This window comes from Lithobates pipiens, unplaced genomic scaffold, assembly GCF_037356315.1.
Source record: "Lithobates pipiens isolate NorthernLeopardFrog02 unplaced genomic scaffold, aLitPip1_a1.2 Scaffold_18, whole genome shotgun sequence".
In the NCBI taxonomy this organism is placed as follows: Eukaryota; Metazoa; Chordata; class Amphibia; order Anura; family Ranidae; genus Lithobates; species Lithobates pipiens.
Window position 1 is genome coordinate 424,514,560 of NW_027507758.1, and position 18,853 is coordinate 424,533,412.

The 18,853-nt window shown below is 38.1% G+C and overlaps 1 protein-coding gene across 3 annotated transcripts in view; it reads left to right on the forward strand.

Moving 5' to 3' along the window:
- The window catches only part of SI (sucrase-isomaltase), a 342,643-nt gene that overhangs the window by 144,227 nt on the left and 179,563 nt on the right, over nt 1–18,853 (forward strand). For all 3 annotated transcript variants that reach the window (XM_077488042.1, XM_077488044.1, XM_077488043.1), the window contains 7 exons: nt 1,231–1,399; nt 5,943–6,039; nt 8,755–8,867; nt 8,960–9,085; nt 12,048–12,176; nt 16,419–16,529; nt 16,633–16,695. In XM_077488042.1, the coding sequence (XP_077344168.1) occupies nt 1,231–1,399; nt 5,943–6,039; nt 8,755–8,867; nt 8,960–9,085; nt 12,048–12,176; nt 16,419–16,529; nt 16,633–16,695 (808 nt within the window). The remainder of the gene's footprint in view (nt 1–1,230; nt 1,400–5,942; nt 6,040–8,754; nt 8,868–8,959; nt 9,086–12,047; nt 12,177–16,418; nt 16,530–16,632; nt 16,696–18,853) is intronic.

Here is an 18,853-nt window from a genome sequence, read left to right on the forward strand (position 1 = left end):
ATAATATAACCATTTTCCAAAATTGAAATAGAATCAATTTGAATATAATACAAAAGAATAGAATAGAATAGTAAATAACGCAATAGTATAGAAAAAAAAAAAAAAACAACAGAATAGAATGAATATAACCATCTTCCTATTCTACTCACCTCTTTTCTATTCTATTCAAATTATATGTTAATAGTACCTATTCAAATTCTATGTCAATAGTACCTGCATCCAAGAATTGTGAGGGTATTGCAGCCTGCGTGCATCAGTGAGAAAGCAAGAAGTGGTTGCTTCTGTGGGGTTTCTGAAAGCCTGTTGCCAGAGAGTGCCTTCTGCTTTACGGAAGTTTTTCTAGCTGTCTTCACCATGGGAGACATCAGCACTGATGCACGAAGGCTGCAGTACCCTCACAATTCTTGGATGCAGGTACTATTGACAGACCCACACAGGAAGAGAAATACATCTCTCTACACCACACAGGCAGAGTGCTGGGATGTTGACAAGTCTAGAGCTAAGGAGAACTGATCACTCACCATCTGACATAACTCCCAACTAGCCGTTCCTTTCATGTTGGTCTACTGCACTATACATTTTTCTCCTTTTTACAAGACTCTGATGAAGAGGGAAATACCTCCGAAACGTGTCAGCCCACTTTGAGTACTTGCCCTTGCATGGGCATGTTCAACTTTTAAACTTTTAATGTGTACATTTTGTAACCCAGCTTTTATGAAGATGTAGGAACTTTTTTATATATGCATTTGTCTACTTTGTACATGAATAAATTGTATTATCTTGATCCTAGTATTTGATCACGCGTCTTCCACCTCGTTTATTCCACTCAGCCTTCTTCGGATGAACCTTGGTCAGTTTAGGCACTGGGACATGCATGATCATCTTCTATATTTTCTCCCCCCTTTTTTTTTTTTTTTTTGCAAAAGTTCTACCATGCTATACCAATAACACCTTCACAAGCGTGGGAGCAATTGTTTCTTTGTCTTTAATAGGAAATGTGCCCTTTGATACAAAAAAAGGCAGACGTCATAGGCAGACTTTCATTCCATACTTATGTTTAGGGTCTGCAAATATTTATATATATATATATATATATATATATATATATATATATATATATATATATATATATATATATATATATATATATATATATATATTAATTGTTTTGCAAGAGTATATGCCTATGATATGTAACACAGAGTGTAATATGAATTTTTTGTTGACCAGCTGGGACTCTGATTTGCCTGGAATGACCTTTGAAGATCAGTTTATTCAGATTTCTACACGACTTCCTTCTGATTATGTCTTTGGACTTGGAGAAACAGAACATAATACATTCCGCCAGGAAATGAAGCGGAGACCTATTGGTCTTTTTGCTAAAGATCAGCCTCCAATAGTAAGTGGATATATTGTGTCAAATCCACAAAACAGCAGTGCATAATTTTACATTTTAGTGATGGGGAGGAAATACGGAAACAGATGTAAACATATTAATGTGGAGTGTTTTATCTGTGTCCTTTGAGTGTTTTTTAGATATGTTATTGGCATATAAATACATATACTCCTTTATGCCAATCTTACGTTTACAAATGGTGTGTAATTTGTCCTTGCTACAGAAATTGTTTTGGAATTTAATTTTGAATAAGAGAACTGCTACCACCAGGGGATCCTTCACGCTTCGCTCTGTGTAACACCCCCAAACCCAACAGTTTTGTTAGGCCGCGTACACACGCGGGGACTGTTCGCTCAACTTTGTCCGTCAAACAGTTTCAGCGGACAGTCCGCTCAAAATTAGCATGGACGGACTTGCCCACACACGACGAACCAACAGTCCGCTGAAACCGTGCGCGATGACGTGAACGGCACGTACGACGGGACGAAAAATACGACGTCCTATACACTGCAATACAACTTTCGGCGTGTAAATCCTTTCTGAGCATGCGCGGAACTTAGTTTGACGAACAAGCCTGCACACGAGGGGACTGTTCGCTGAAACAAAGTTTCAGCGGACAGTTTTTCGGAAATTCCGAAAAACTTTGTTCAGCAGACTGTTCGCTGAAACTGTCCGCTGAAAGCCCACACACGAGCGGACTGTCCGGCGAAACACTGTTCAGCGGACAAAGTTGAGCGAACAGTCCCCGCGTGTGTACGCGGCCTTACGCTTACTCCAGTACACAATTGATAGAAGATGAGCCCACACAGTACAAATAGAGAACTGGTTTATTTAATAGCGCATAATACAGTAATGTAGCATACTTAAGACATTCTGGATTACTGTATCGGGTAAACCTGCACTTAAAGTGTATCTTAAGGCAAAACCTTGTTTTTAAGTTTGGGATATAGTGGGGAAGGGTTATGCCATCTGTCAAATTGTTATTGCTGTCTATGTCCCTATTGGAAAGATATATACAGTTATCGGGAAAGTAGAGAAAATGAAACATTTTGTCCCTAAAACAAAAGGTAAGGAGGAATCTTCTTATAGAGCCACCTGTTCTGGGTACAGCCATCCAAGAGAGGAATTCCACTCAGTTTGGGACAGGGAAGGAATGCACATTTCTCCAATGGTACACCGACAGCAAAAAATAAACTGCCAGGGGTTTAAACCCTTTGCTATTCCACTCAATACTAAAACATGTTTTAGCTATACATACAATCTGAAGAGTTCTGGATAACTATACTATGTGCTATTACATAGACCTACTGGTTATCTAACCTAACAGCATAGATTCATTTTCTATGGCCTTTAATGTTATTCAGCTGTTCCCTTCATAGCATCCAATACCAATTTAGAGAAGATGCCCCAAAGTCTAACTTCATGCTCATATGATTGGCGTGCAACTTTTCCAGGCACTTTAATCTTATTATAACACTGGCAGTGATTCACTTGATGAAGTACATGAAGGACATCGTCCATTTAACCCTCAGGCAGTGGGAAGTGACTAGAATGGTATTTTCAGGTTTTAGATAAACGTCAGCTGGTAAAACTCTGCAATGAAAATCCTTGTAGTGTATTTAAATAACATGGAGATTATATTTTTCGTTACAAAAGTGGAGATAGACTTACAGCACCACATTTAAACTATGTTACCAAATGTTATTTATTTGCATTGAATTCCCAGTGAAATAAGGTGAAGTGAAAGTAATGCCCTGTACACCCGGTCGGACATTCTGCTGATAAAATCCGTAAAAAAAATTCCGATGGATTTTTGCCCAAACTCGTCTTGCATACATATGGTCACACAAAGTTGTCATAAAATCTGATCGTTCAGAACGAGGTGACGTAAACCACGTACGGCAGGACTATAAAGAGGGCAGTAGTCAATAGCTTTCGTCTCGTAATTCATTCTGAGCATGCATGGCACTTTGTGCGTCGGAATTGTATACACACGATCAGAATTTAAACGATCGGATTTTGTTGTCGGAAAATTTTAGATCCAGCTCTCAAACTTTGTGTGTCAGAAATTCCGTCGGAAAAAAGTCAGATGGAGCCCACACATGATTGGAGATTCTGATCCGATCGCACATCTTCCATCGGAAAGTCCGACCGTGTGTACAGGGCATAGGAGTGAAAATGCAATTCACATTCAGTGGGCAGCAAAAGCAGGTTTCTTTTAAAATGCACTGATAGTAATATATGAATTCTTGGTATGTTATTTTTTTTTTTTTTTTTAAATCATCTTTATTATTTTCTTAAAAAAAAAAAAAAATTCAACAAACAATTACACTCAATCCTGAGGCATTGAGGTTTACACAAGTCCACCAATGTCTTCACATTTTCATACATACTTTCCATTACATATCTATAACAATATTAGGTGGTGACCCAAGAGAGGGGGATACTTGGTGGAGAGTCAACCCATGTGGAAAAGATAGAGAAAAAAAAAAAAAAAAAGAAGAAAAAAAAAAAAATTGTGGGAAGATTTAGATTTCTCCCCTGTGTTGTTTCCCTTCTTTATGTGTTTTTATTGTGCCCTTGTGCTTCCTTTTATTTATTTATATATAAAAAAAAAAAAAAAAAAAAAAAGGAACCCATTCTCATTTATTCATTATTGTGTGCTTTTATTCCGTCTGTGACCCCTTAGTGTATTATTTGTGTTTTGTGCTTAGGGAGGTCCTCCGCCCTCCTTTATATTTCCTAAAAATTGTGTTGTTTATTTTAATGTCTCCACCATTGGTTATCTCTCCTCCTACCCCCCTCCCTCTAGCCCCCCCTCCATTTACATTTCCATCATTTATTCGCTTGCCATATACCTTAAAACATACTACATACAACAAATTTTAAAGGTTGTGGTTCGGCTTCATATTTCCCCTTTACCCCTTCTACGGTGTATCTTTGGAGGACACGAGTCTGCGCAACAGTTTCTTAATTTTTCTCTCTCCCTTCCTTCCTCCCTCTCCCTATCAGGGGTTTCTGGGAGGCTCGGGAGGGATTATCAAAAATTTTTAATCTGGTATACCTTACTCTTTCTCTATTTCTCAGGAATAGTGCTTCCAGCTTGCCCACATGTCTTCATGTTTTCCTTGTTGTTCTTTTATAACATATATCCATTTTTCCGCTTCCATTATTTTATCCACCTCTCCCTTCCATTCCAGTAGGGTGGGACATGCTTTCTGCTTCCAATATCTAGGTATTAATATTTTAGCTGCATTCAGCAGATGTGGTATAACTCCTTTTTTATAAGATTTAATGGATCCTTCTGTCCCGTGAAACAAATATTGTAGGGGGGTCATTTCTATTGGTTTTGCTGTTATCCTCCCTGTCCATTTAGCCACTCCCTCCCAAAAAATCCTAATTTTTGGACATTCCCACCATAGATGAAGGTATGTCCCCTTTTCCCTACATCCTCTCCAACAACGTCCATCCGCTGTTGGATATATCTCTGCTAGTCTGGCTGGGGTTCGGTACCATCTGGCTATGAACTTATATGACATTTCTTGTATTGCTGTACTTCTTGATGTCACATGCGTCATTTCCATAAGTTTTTTTATTTGTGTTGGTCTAAATGTACATCTTAGTTCTTTCTCCCACTCTCTTATGAAGTAAGGGGTTGTGCTTTTTTGTTCACTAAGGACTAATTTGTACATCTGGGATAGTAGGTTGCTTGGTTTTTCTATTTTCATACACATCTTCTCATATGTCGTGAGGGAGCTCAGAGGTCTTACTTGGGGTTCTAGTTTTTTAAAGAAATCTCTCATTTGGTAATATCTCCATCTCGACATATGTATATCTCCTTGTAATGATATTAATTCTGTTAATGGGAGTAAACTTCCCAATGGAGCATATCTTAAACACCTTGTATCCCCCCCTGAGCCCCAGGAACCTAATACTCCCTTTTCTTCCCCCGATGGAAACCATGGGTATCCCCCTAGTGGAGCTAGTGGTGATGTACGTGGAGCGTATTTTTCATTTTTATTCATTCTGTCCCACACTGCTAACGTATTCCGTGTTAATGGGGATGTCCACTTTGATAATGCTCTATTCGTGGCCTGTATCCATGGGGCCCCTGCTAGATTTCTACCCGCCGTACTTTCTTGGTATGTTATAGATGTACCAGGGTTGCCAATATTGTTAACCCCTTATTGGTAGGTGTAATTATATACATTTTATCTCATTGAGATTGTTATTTCTGTATTCAATAAAGTTTTGTATTTTATTAGCTAAAACTGCAAGGACATTTTCGTGACCTACTTTTTTCAGGATGTTCTTTACAGCTAATATGTGTTTTTTGATTAGTTTGTGTTGGTATACACACTTTCACCCTATTAGCAGCGAGGCAGTGAGCACTGAGAATTAGCAACTCCCTTTAACCTTGTGCTGCTGTGATATTTTATTTTTTAGATGTACTGTATATAAGCTCAAAAAGCAAAACATTTTGGTTATGTTTAAGAGTAAATATACAAACAATTAACACATATATTTAATTTTACTCTTTCTCCAGAATCATCTAAACTCTTATGGTGTTCATCCATTTTATATGGGGCTCGATAACACAGGAAATGCACATGGTGTTTTTCTTTTGAATAGCAATGCTATGGGTAAGTCTACTTATATAATTATTCATGTATATATATATATATATATATATATATATATATATGTATATATATATTCACAAAAGTACATTGAAGCATTAATGCAAACTGGCACCAATGATTAAGTGAAAACATGGATAGGGAATTGATCTTTCAGTCTATGACACATCAGTTTGGGAAAGTATCATTACCATGATTTTGGGGATGGGAGGGAGGTGTGCTAAACTATGCACATGGACAAGTGCACTGTAGATCAGTGGTTCTCAACCCTGTCCTCAAGTACCCTCAACAGGCCATTTCTTGGGAATTTCTCTTAGATGAAATAGCTGTCCAAAATACCAAGCCATTGACTCTGATTTAAAGCACCTGTGCAAGATAAAGGAAAACCTGCAAACATGGCCTGTTAGGGGTACTTGAGGACAGGGTTGAGAACCACGTATGTAGAACAAATGGATAGATAGTATATTAGAGAACCTGAGATTATATTACTACTTGAATTGGCAATTTAATGTGGACCTTTATACTAAATAGCATGGCCCACTTGCTTATTGTACCTGCTCACTTACTACGGTGGTTAAATAAACTTCAAATATTATAATTACCTTTTTCACATCTTCTGCCTCTAATAACTAGGCAATATTGACATCACTGACCAGATCTTGAAGGATTCTGAGTAGCCTAAATGCCATTAAAATAATATTCTGCAATATTGCATGTCTTCTTGTGAGATTTGAACTACTTGGTATTCCCTGCAATCTTGCGGGCTGGTTGGTGATATCATTCCTTGAACTAGGGAAGGGTAAATATATTATCTAATGATTCCTCCCTATAGTTTTTTTTTTAAATCATTTTACATTTAATACAGCATCTTAGCAAGGAGGGAAACATGCTAGAAAGCTGGGGTTATGCTTTAAGATTCTACATTATCATAACCTACAAAAACTGAAATATATACAGTTGTGCTTATACGTTTACATACCCTGGCAGAATGTATGATTTCTTGGCTATTTTTTAGAGAATATGAATGATAAAACAAAAAACATTCTTTCACTCATGTTTAGTGTTTGGCTGAAGCCATTTATTATCAATCAACTGTGTTTACTCTTTTTAATTCATAATGGCAACATAAACTACCAAATGACCCTGATCAAAAGTTTACATACCGCAGTTCTTAATACCGTGTATTGGCCCCTTTAACATCATTGACAGCTTGAAGTCTTTTGTGGTATTTGTGGATTAGCCTCTTTATCTTCTCAGATAGTAAAACTGCCCATTCCTCCTGACAAAAAGCCTCTAGTTCCTGTAAATTCTTGGGCTGTCTTGCATGAACTGCATGTTTGAGATATGATATTGATATTGAGGTCAGGAGACTGAGGTGGCCACTCCAGAACCTTCACTTTATTCTGCTATAGCCAAAAGACAGGTTGACTTGGCCTTTTTTTTTTTATCATTGTTATGTTGGAATGTCCAAGTACGTCCCATGTGCAGCTTCCTGGCTGATGAATGCAAATGTTCCTCCAATATTTTTTGATAACATGCTGCATTCATGCCATCGATTTTGACCAAATTTCCTGTGCCTTTGAAGCTCACAGTTCCCCAAAACATCAGCAATCCACCTCCATGGATCCACCTCAGTAGGAATGGTGTATCTTTCATCATAGGCCTTGTTGACTCCACTTCAAATGTAGTATTTATGGTTGTGGCAAAAAAGCTACATTTTGGTCTCATCCCTCCAAATTGGCTTTGTGCCAGAAGGTTTGAGGCTTGTCTCTGTGCTGTTTGGTGTATTGTAAGTGGGATACTTTGCAGGATTTGTGTGGTAAAGGCTTTCTTCTGGTGACTTGACCATGCTGACCATCTTTCTTTAAGTGCCTACTTTTTGTGCATCTTGAAACAGCCACACCACATGTTTTCTGAGAGTCCTGTATTTCACCTGAAGTTATTTGTGAGTGTTTCTTTGCATACCGAAAATGTTTCCTGGAAGTTGTGGCTGAAATTTTAGTTGGTCTACCTGGCCGTGGTTTGGTTTCAACTGAACCCTTAATTTTCCACTTCTTGATTAGAGTTTGAACACTGCTGATTGACATTCTCAATTCCTTGGATATCTTTTTATATCTCTTTCCTGTTTTATAAAGTTCAACTACCTTTTCCTGTAGATTCTTTGACAATTCTTTTGCTTTCTCCATGACTCAGAATCCAGAAATGTCAGTGCAGCACTGGATAAAAGATGCAAGGGTCTGTCGGGAGTCCAGAAACGTACTAACCTTTTACACACACACACACACACACACACACTAATTACAAGCAAACAGATCACAGGTGAGGATGGTTACCTTTAATAGCCATTCAAACCCCTTTGGGTCAACTTGTGTGCATGTTATCAGGCCAAAATTTACCAGGGTATTTAAACTTTTGATCAGAGTCATTTGGGTAGTTTCTGTTGCCATTATGATAATAAATGGCTTCAACCAAACACTAACCATGAGTGAAAGGAATGTTTTTGCGTTATCATTCATATTCTCAAAAAAATGGCCAAGAAATCATAAATTCTGTCAGGATATGTAAACTTATGAGCACAACTGTGTATATATATATATATATATATATATATATATATATATATATATATATATATATATATATACACACACAAACACACTCTATTTTTTTTTTTCAGTATTACTAATTTCCTGAATCTGTAACATTTATCTTTTTAAGATTTGACACTACAGGAAACACCTGCTCTAACATATCGTACTATTGGGGGAATATTAGACTTTTATGTAGTCTTGGGTCCCAAACCAGAAGATGTTGTCCAACAATACACGGCAGTAAGTAGCCTTTCATTTTTCCCAGAATAATTGAGTAAATATAAATGAACTTCTATACAGTAATTATTATTTTTTTATTTATTTTTTCTTAGCTTGTTGGACGCCCAGTAATGCCATCCTACTGGGCTCTTGGATTCCAGCTGTGTCGTTATGGATACAAGAATGATGCAGAAATTGCTGATATATATGAAAATATGAAACGGGCAAAAATTCCCTATGTGGGTGCAGAACTTACACTTTAGCAAGCAGTCTGACCTGTTTTTCTATTTTTACAAAAACATTAGTTTCAGTTTGGTTTTGTGTAAATGCTGAAGAGTTAGACCACTGTAAGTGCCCGTTCACACTACTGCGACTTGTCAGGCGACTTAGCCGCCTGACAGGTCGCGCTCCATTCTGTACTATGGAACCATTCTAATAGGAGCGACTCTAGTCGCTTCGACTTAGAAAAAGGTTCCTGTACTATTTTTGGAGCGACTTCAGGCGACTTGCATTGACTTCTATACAGTAGTCATTTTGCAAGTCGCTGCTGAAGTTGTGTGCAGGTCGCGTCTGTGAGTCCAACAAAACCATGGATTTTTGTTGAAAGGATGTTGGCTCCAAGTTGTCTTGCATACACATGGTCAAACAAATGTTGGCCAACAATTACGAACATAGTGACGTACAAGACGTACGTGATTACGAACGCTAGTTATATCTCCGGCTCGTACTTGATTCTGAGCATGCGTGGACTTTTGTCAGACAGACTTGTGTACACACGATCGGAAAGTCCGAAACAAACATTTGTTGGCGGAAAATTTGAGAACATGCTAGCCAACATTTGTTGGCAGAAAGTCCGCCGACAAATGTTCGATGGAGCATACACATGGTCGGACTTTCCTCCAACAAGCTCACATCCAACATTTGTTGTCGGAAAATCCAATTGTGTGTATGGGGCATAACTCTTCCTGTAAAATATTGAACTTAATTTTATGGAGCATATAAAAGAATAGTAGGAACACTCATAACTCTAAAATTGATAGACGCAGTCAGTAACTGAGACAGGAAATAGGAAGTTAACTGTAGATAACTGCCCACTGACATCTACCTACAACTGAATTATCACATCTGGGTGCAATGCCCCCACGCAATATATTCAGTATTCTCTACACAAAATATATCTTACAAGTGCTAAAAATATTGCATTTATTTAAATATATTGTCCTGGTGCTTGAGCTTTCAGGCAGCACTACCTCATATGAGCTATACAGGATATTCTATAGAGGTAATATGGTTGTTATATGGTAGCATGTAAGGAGTGTACTCCATTTTGTGTGCCATTTTTATTTTTTTGACAGTTAACTTTAAATCAAATGTTTTCCTAGTTAACCAAAATCTGCATATTCTAGATTTCTAACAAAACCTTACATTAGATCATTAGTCCCAAACTGGCTGCCCTTCGGCTGTTGCAAAACTTAGTTTTGCAACAGCTGGAGGGCCACCAGTTTGAGACCCCAGCATTAGAGAATACCATTTATTTTCCCTTCCCATAGTAATTAGGGTGTGATTTTAAAGGGATGTAAAGTGCCGGGATTCAGCAGTAAATGATGCAAAGGTTCAGCAATAGGTGATGCACAGTTCAAAGGTCAGCAGTAAGTTATCCAGAGGTCAGCAGTGACACATAGTTCAGAGGTCAGTGCTTGATGCTGAGTTTGGAGGTCAGGAGTAAGGGATGCAAAGTTCAGAGGTCAAGAATAAGTAACACATAGTTCAGAGGTCAGGAGAAAGTGATGCAAAGTTCAGAGGTCAGGAGTAAGTCACACAGAGTTTAGAGGTCTGTGATACAGACTTCGGAGGTCAGGAATCAGAGTAAGTGAGGCAGAGTTCAGAAGCCAGTAGTAAGTCACTCTGAATCCCACACTACAGCCACACAGCACTTCCCCGCACAGCTTACCACCTGCACCTATTGCATTTCTCCTTTCCCCAGGTCCGGTAACCAGGACTAGCTGGAGGACTATGATTAGTCAGTGGTCAATCACAGTCCTCCTCCCCCTGAAAAACAGGGACCCGCCCCCCAGCATTAGATTGGTACTCAATCTCCTCCCCATACAGAGACGCTGAGTGATATTTGCTGCATATTACCCATGAAAGGGCATTTTGGTGTGCAATATGTGAGGGCACAGTGAGGCTCCAACCCTCCCCTGCACACATTGCACCCATGGAGGCTATGCCACTGCTTCAATATCATCCTCTTCTCCTTGTTATGCTCAGACAGGCATGCAATACTCAAATCTCTTTTCCTATGTGACTTTGATCATTTAAAAGCCAGTGAAGATTTTAGATATTGTCCAAATATGAATTAAAGAGCCGCATGGTCTTCAGTATGCACAGGGTGTTCTATTTTCTTTTCCACCCTTGCACATAAGAAAAATTTATAGAATCCACACAAGGCGAAAAGAGCCTAATTTTTGAGTTGAGCACTACCTATAGGAAAATGCATATTGTCCTGATATAGGGTCTAGGAACTCTAGATTTTGTCCTTTCTAGCTCAAGCTAACACATTAATAACAATATTAATATACATGATTGATAAAAAAGAGACAGTACAGTTACAATGCAAGTTAAGACAAGAGAGTTAGAAGGACAAGAGCTTTCAATCTAAAAGTGAATGGAAGAGGATACAATAGGTCATACCTATGTGGGGAGGATTTGTTCAAAATTTTTAATTTCTTGTCTAAAAGAATGTGTTTTCAAGGATCGCCTGAAGGCAGACAGAGTAGCAGTTAGCCAGACAGATTGAAGAAGGTAGTTTCAGAGAAGGGAAGTGGTTTAGGAGAAGTCCTGGAGGTGAGCATAAGATGAGTTGACAGGGAAATTAGAGAGCAAGCAGTTTTGGGAGAAATTAAGAAAATTATGTGGGTGATATTTTGAGATGAGGTAAAATTCTCAGGTTTGTGGAAGGCTTTGTATGTCATTCTTAATAGTTTGAATAGTATACATTCTTCAGAATAACCTCCTAGTTTTGATATATAAATAAATATGTTTTAATAGTTAATTTGCTGGTCAAAAGAAGATTTGCTGAAAGTTTTTTTTTTTTTTTCAATAAATGATATACTATAATACCTGTTCATTTTTAATCTTAAGTGTTTTTATATTTGAAATAAAGTTATATCTTATAAAGTGCATTTGTGTTTGACTCTACAGGATGTACAATATGCTGACATAGACTACATGGAGAGACAAATGGACTTTACACTTGGTGCCAACTTCTCAGGGCTGCCAGCCCTGGTTGACCGAATAAGAGCAGAAGGAATGAAATTTATTATTCTCTTGGTGAGTGATGTGCTTGTAAACTGAAAGTGAGATAGTCGAGGATTAAAAAAAAAATAATAATAATAATAATATAAGAATTGAGGATACTCTTTTTTTCTATTTATTGTTTAAACCCAGTCTTAAAATTTGACAATTACCAAATTAATAAAAGACTCAAAAATGTTATAGTAAGAAAAACGTGCAATTGAAAATGGATAATATTAATAATAATAGAAGCGCAGTTACAAGCGCAAAACTAGTCAAGCTCGTTACTTACCGTATATCTTGAAAAAGCGGAAATTACACCTTCAGAGTTGGCTATTTTTACCCATCATTGTTAGGATTTGACCTATTCAGGTTACCACATATGCTACTGTATTGGGTTAATTGCCGGACTCCTCAGTGTATCCATTGAGCCCGTTTAAACTCTGGATAGACAGTGGACCTGGGAGAAGGTTTTAATCACTCTCACTGATTTATATGTATTTTATCAAGTGTCTGTCTATGATTTTGTTATAAATTCAAAAAACTTTGTGATACTCTTTTTGGTATGCCTATATAGTCCATTATTTTCAAACCCTAGTTTGTGATTCAAATAATAGGACATGGCATATTTTACTATGCTGTCCACAGCGCCATCATGTGGTGACAGCTTTTACATAAATTGTTAATTATAGTAAGAAAAACAAACCAAAGATAATGGATAATATTAATAATAATAATAATAATAATAATAATAAAGTGTACTCCTGCTCCTATTTGGAAGTCACTGGAGTCAAGGTGAGGCTCCAGTGACCCCACAGAAAAACAGAGTAAGCATCCCATAGCTCATAGTATGAAAAGATTTTTAAGCATATGGTGTTCTTAGAGATGTTGAGCTATGTACAGTATAAATAACAATAATCTATAGGAGGCACATCGTAAAGGTGACATTGCAATATACAGTACATACAGTAAATAAACGTTTAATGTCTTAGAGTCTGATGTACCCAGAAGGGGTTCACCTGCAGGTGTTTCTACATAGATAAGAGATTTGGATTAAAGTAGGTGCATAAGAGAACATTCTTATGTGTGGCTACTCTAAATAGTAGGTGGTTAACACCACCCACCCCTATAGCATGTGGATAACTACCAATATGCTATACAATAAATCACCCTATAAGTATGCATAAACACATACTAAATTAAATAATGAATAACAATGGTGCTCCACAATGTTGTCTAACATACCATATTGTTTATTTGGGTCATGTTTGGAAGAAAAATGGCACCATGCACCACACTTGTGCCATCTATGGGGCCACCCTAGCACCCTCATATACTCCTGTCATGTTTAAATGGAATGCAGATGACATTACGCATGATGGAAGCTCCCTGAGACTGTGCATGCGTGGGCTAGAACTCCTACTACCCTTGTGCGCCATGGACTGTGGCTCATTGATAGAGACATGGATTGAAGCCCACATATCACTCCGACTCCCCAACTGGAGGGGAGAAGGAGGAGGGGAGACAGTACCAGTCCCCAGCCCATGCACATGAGGAGAAGGGCAGAAAGACCGCCCCACACCCTCAAAGTGGGAAGACAAGGGAGTCCTCTAGAAACGGGGCATCTAAGTAGACCACTTTCTACCTAGTACACATGAACTTAGGCAGGCAATAGCAGAAAAACTCTGGATAGCCGCACACCGGAAAAAGGCTTAAAATCCTGAGTTTTTATTAAAAGTCGGGGGTCACATCACATCAAATAATCCACAGTAAAGAAAAGGGTACAAAAACGTTGACACGTTTTGCACTGGAATCAGTGCTTACTCATACATGAACTTAGGTATGCCGAAGGGTCTTTTTTTCCTATATAAAGTGCACTGCACACACACACACACACACATAATACATGAGGGGTATAAATGCTACCATCCGGGAGAGTAATTGTATCACCTACCCCGATCTAAAGGCATTGCAGGCAGTGACACATCTATTTGTCCCTTTCCTCATACATGGCTCATCCCTGCCCTCCTCAGTGCAATGACTATACCCCTAATATATTTGCTACATCGGGAAATCACCTAAGGATGGTCCTGGATGTATTTCAACACAACATCACTAGTGAGTAGATGGCAGTGTTTTGCAGGATTTCCCTCAACTGTTGGTTATAGCCCTTAAAACTGGTAACCAACTTTACATTGTTATAGTACTACAAGGTTTAGAGTTAAAGATAATCATATCCCAGGACTGGCTCTTCGCTCTTTGATATGATCTTTTTAGCAATATTTTGCTGTCCCTCATACCAAAAGCCTCTCCATCAGAGTTTTTGTCTCCCATTAAAAATCTTTTTCACCTTCTATGGAACCGCAGGTATTGAGTGTAATGTATGCTCCCTATCAGGGGCCACAGATGTGCACAATGTGTGTGTAGAACGATGTTGCCAGCTGTCTCTTTTATATAGAGATTGATAACCAAAGATTCATCCGTCTGTACTAGGATTTCAACATCCAATAACTATATTTTCCTTACTAGTAGGCATGGTGAATTTCAGATTCAGATCATTACAACTAAAGAATGACATAAATTCAAAAAAATCTTGATCAGTCCAAATCATTTGAATATTGTCTATGCACTTGTGCCACACATGACACAGATATGTAGATGCTAAATTGACCAAGAACAGTCTTCTCTCCCACCCCCCCCACCCCCCCCAGGTACAGGTTAGTGATGGGGCACAACACACCCCCATTGTCACTCCTTGCTCTTGGAGGCAATAGACATCCAAAAACACAAAGATGTCACATGCCAAGATGTGTCTAAGCAACTCCAAAGCAAAATCATTACAAGGCCTACTAGATTGGTACATCTTCCATAAAAATTCTTCAACAATGTTGATCCTATGATCATGTAGATCAGGCTGATCACACAATCAAGATCATAGAAATTCAGAGCAATTCTATTCACTCTGCAGTGTCGACAGGGTCAATGTGTTTATTCTGTTTTTTTGGGCTTAAAGAACAGATAAAACAAATATTTTCTAAAGTATATTTAACAGACTAAAATGTAAATACAAGACATTCGTTTTTAGGAAATGCATTTACTCAAAAGTGGTACTGCAGACAGATATAAAAGACACAAATAAATGCAATTATGTATTCAGTAATACACCTTTACATTTATTATTTAAACACTACATGCACCTTAAAACAATCTGTGCAGTCAAGGGGTGCCAGCAGTATACACAACATTGCTCAACTTAGAAAACTGGAGTTACATTTATGACATATCTGTAGGCCAATATCTCTGTGTTCTATACCTGGACTAAAAAGTACCATCCAGAAAGATCTGCTCCATCCTGGCATAGAAGCACCTGGACTACTGAGTACACTCCCAGCATAGCAGGAACAAGTGCTGTCCTTTGTTCACAAACAAATGCGTGTGCAGTGTACTCTCCTTCCCCTTCTTGCAGCACTGAAGAGACTTAAGGAGAAAGAAAGCACTGCACATGCACCAGTTTGTGAACAAGAGAACACACTCTCAATGGTCAAGGAGTTCCAGCTTCCGTTAGAGGACAGAGCAAATCTGTCAGGATTGTAGTTCTTTATTGAGCTTTGGGAAGCAGAGGTGGCCTACAGATATGCTGTGTAAGCTAAGCTCCATTTTACTAGACAATGTCTTTCACACCACTGGGGTACCTTGACTGCACAGTATTTTTTAAGTGAATTTAGCCTTTCAAATCAAATTGTATTTGAATTTGACCTTGGATCCAACTCTCACCATCCCTGTACAGCAGAGTTCAGACTGGGAGAGGAAGAAGTGACATAAGGTTCCAATCAGTTGTGCTGTAGTGCAATGAACACGATGATAGGAAGAGAGACCCAAGTGACAGAAAGATAACTCATCAGTCTGCTGCTTCTCTTTTCACTGTCAAGTCATGCAGTAAGGGTGAGGAGGAGACTTTGGAGAGTTACAGAACTGTAACAGAGGAAATCCAGGTTTTCTGCCCTGATAGACAGGATTGGGATGTGTGCATAGCTGTATACATTTCAGAACTGGATGGACAGAAATGCAAATCCTTGAGTGGGTATTACAGCCCTCTTATATGTATTTCAACTGTGTTTTTAGTTGTTTACCTGGAGTCCAGTTGTGACTCATAGTATATTGGCAGTAGCTATGTTATATTCCATAGATGTACAAATGTGTCCAGTTTAGGCAAAAAATAAATAATATTTAATTCTTTTGAACTCACTTTACATTTTTTTCTTTATGGATCATTTATAGGACCCTGCCATTGCAGGAAATGAAACCAAACCCTATCCAGCTTTTACCAGAGGTGTTCAAGATGACGTGTTCATCAAATGGCCAAATAGCAATGATATAGTATGGGGAAAGGTATTTATGAATATGTCAAGTGGGAAGAAACTCATGTATTATGTATTTTTTTCTGTGAGCTTGATTTGATTGTTATACTAAGTCATATTTTATTTGCTTTAAGGTCTGGCCAGATTTACCTGACATCTATGTTGATTTGTCTTTGGACTGGGATACACAAGTCAGGGTAATAAACCATATATTTTCTGTAAATGTATTAGGCTTTATAGTTCTTTGGACTCAATAGTCCTTATATGCTTTATAAAGGGAACTGAGTTTGTATACATTAATATGGACATAAAAATGAAATAAATACCCGAGTAGACCCTTTCCTTCCACCTGATTTTGACTCTTCCCTCCTTAAAGTGGAAGTAAACCCATCGATTTAAACAGTTAAAAAAAAGGCATGCCGGGAATGCTAACTGCACATTGGCTGTGCTCTCAGCCAAACTATCAAACCATCCAATGGCTGGTGTCATAACGAATCACATGTGCAGCACCATAGCAGTTGAAGATTAAACAGAGGCAAATATGGCAGCTTCCTTGGCTAAAAACGATAGGGGAGTTTACTTCCACTTTAAGCCCTGATGCTCAGATTTGCATCAAAGCTGTGGATTGCGACCATGACCCGGTCTGAGGTGATGACCTCTCCTCTATTCTTTCTTTTTTTTCTTCTTCTTTTCTTGCTTTTTTCTTCTTTCTTGTTGTTTCTTTAGTATGATACTAGGGGTTTTCCCCTGTGTATAGCATATGACATTCATTCCTAGCTAACCTGTTGATATTATATCTAAACATTCATGGACCTACAGTATATTTGTGTGGTTTTTGGAAGCTTAGAGCCTCTGTTATATTTTTCTAACAAGGACCAATTGTTCGATCATCATTTTTCATTACCTTGTTTGTTCATATGATGTATTGTTATGACTTTTGTACATGGATGATGTGTATCGCTGATATTCTTAAGTGTTTTTAGCGCTATTGTTAGGTGAGTTGCATGTCACCTGTGCAGGAGGCGAAAGTTAACCGAAAGGCTCCAAACTGTCCAATAATAACTCATCCAAGAGTTATTGCACCCTAATACATTTTTGCTCAATAAATGGCATTTATTTCCAATGCCAATACTATTGCACAACAGTTTCAAGTGTCCCTGCTCCTTGTTTGATGCACGTATTACTAACAGACTGAGCAAGTTTAATTAAAACACAGCTAAAGACAAGAATCCACAAAGCTGCAGCCAAAACAAGATCCACCCCTCTGGGCTCACAATCATTTATTAAAACAAATGAATGACTAACAATGATTGTAATAGTGCAGAAGCATTGATTATACAAAATGAATTCTATGTTACACAAAAAAAAGGGAGGGCCCCTACCATGTCAGCATCCAACTTTTTAGAGAAAAAGGATTGAAAGTAACTAGGACTCTCTCAAAAAAGGTGGACTTTGTGGGCACACCATGAGGCAGTAAATATAAAAAATGTATCTTTATTACAAAAATGTTAAAACCACACATAGATATAACAAACCTCTACTAGACAAAGGTCAATGGATATCCAATTACAGACATGGAGGCATGGATCCTTTTATTGAGTTAGGTGAGAAGTCCATCAGTGTACAGAACAAAGCTACTGTATATGTAGTTATCAAAAGGTCAGGTCACACAAAATAAAGAACAAAATAGTCACATATTCTTGTCTGCAACTTATGAGAGTAAAAAAATCAGAAAGTCAGTAGTAGTATGTGAATAAACAAAATCAGATTCTTTATTTAACCCCTCAAGTTGTAGAGACCTATGTGTTCATCACACTTCATGTTTTTCAACAGGAAAATGCAATCAGCACCTGACCCTGTTTTGGTACACCATCAAGTATCAAAAAGATGGAATTCAGTCTCTCTATGTATTCACTTTTAAAAATGTTATGATACCAGTCATGCAGGGGTTATTTCCTGAATAGAATGCTGGTGCTGTGAAATATGGTCCTTAACCTTCTATTCCATCTCTCCCACATACATTAAATTACACACACAGATCAGAGCAAAGACCACAAAAGATTAGACGCAAGTGTAGGGCCTTTTGATTTCATGTTTAAAGTGTGTAGTGGAGTGAAAGGGCATACTCCATTTCTATAAAAAGCACAAGATAAACAAGAAAAAGATGTGAGTCATGCTAGAGCCACTTCTCCAAGCCTCCAGTGCTGCAAATTTGATCAGGTAGCCATCCAAGGAGCCTATCATTGCCTTGTGAAGATACAGACAAGTTGCACACCAATGGTGTGACTTGACTCAACTCTTATGGCTGAATACAAAATTGTCTGTGCCAAATGGTTCCATCAGTACACAGCTTTT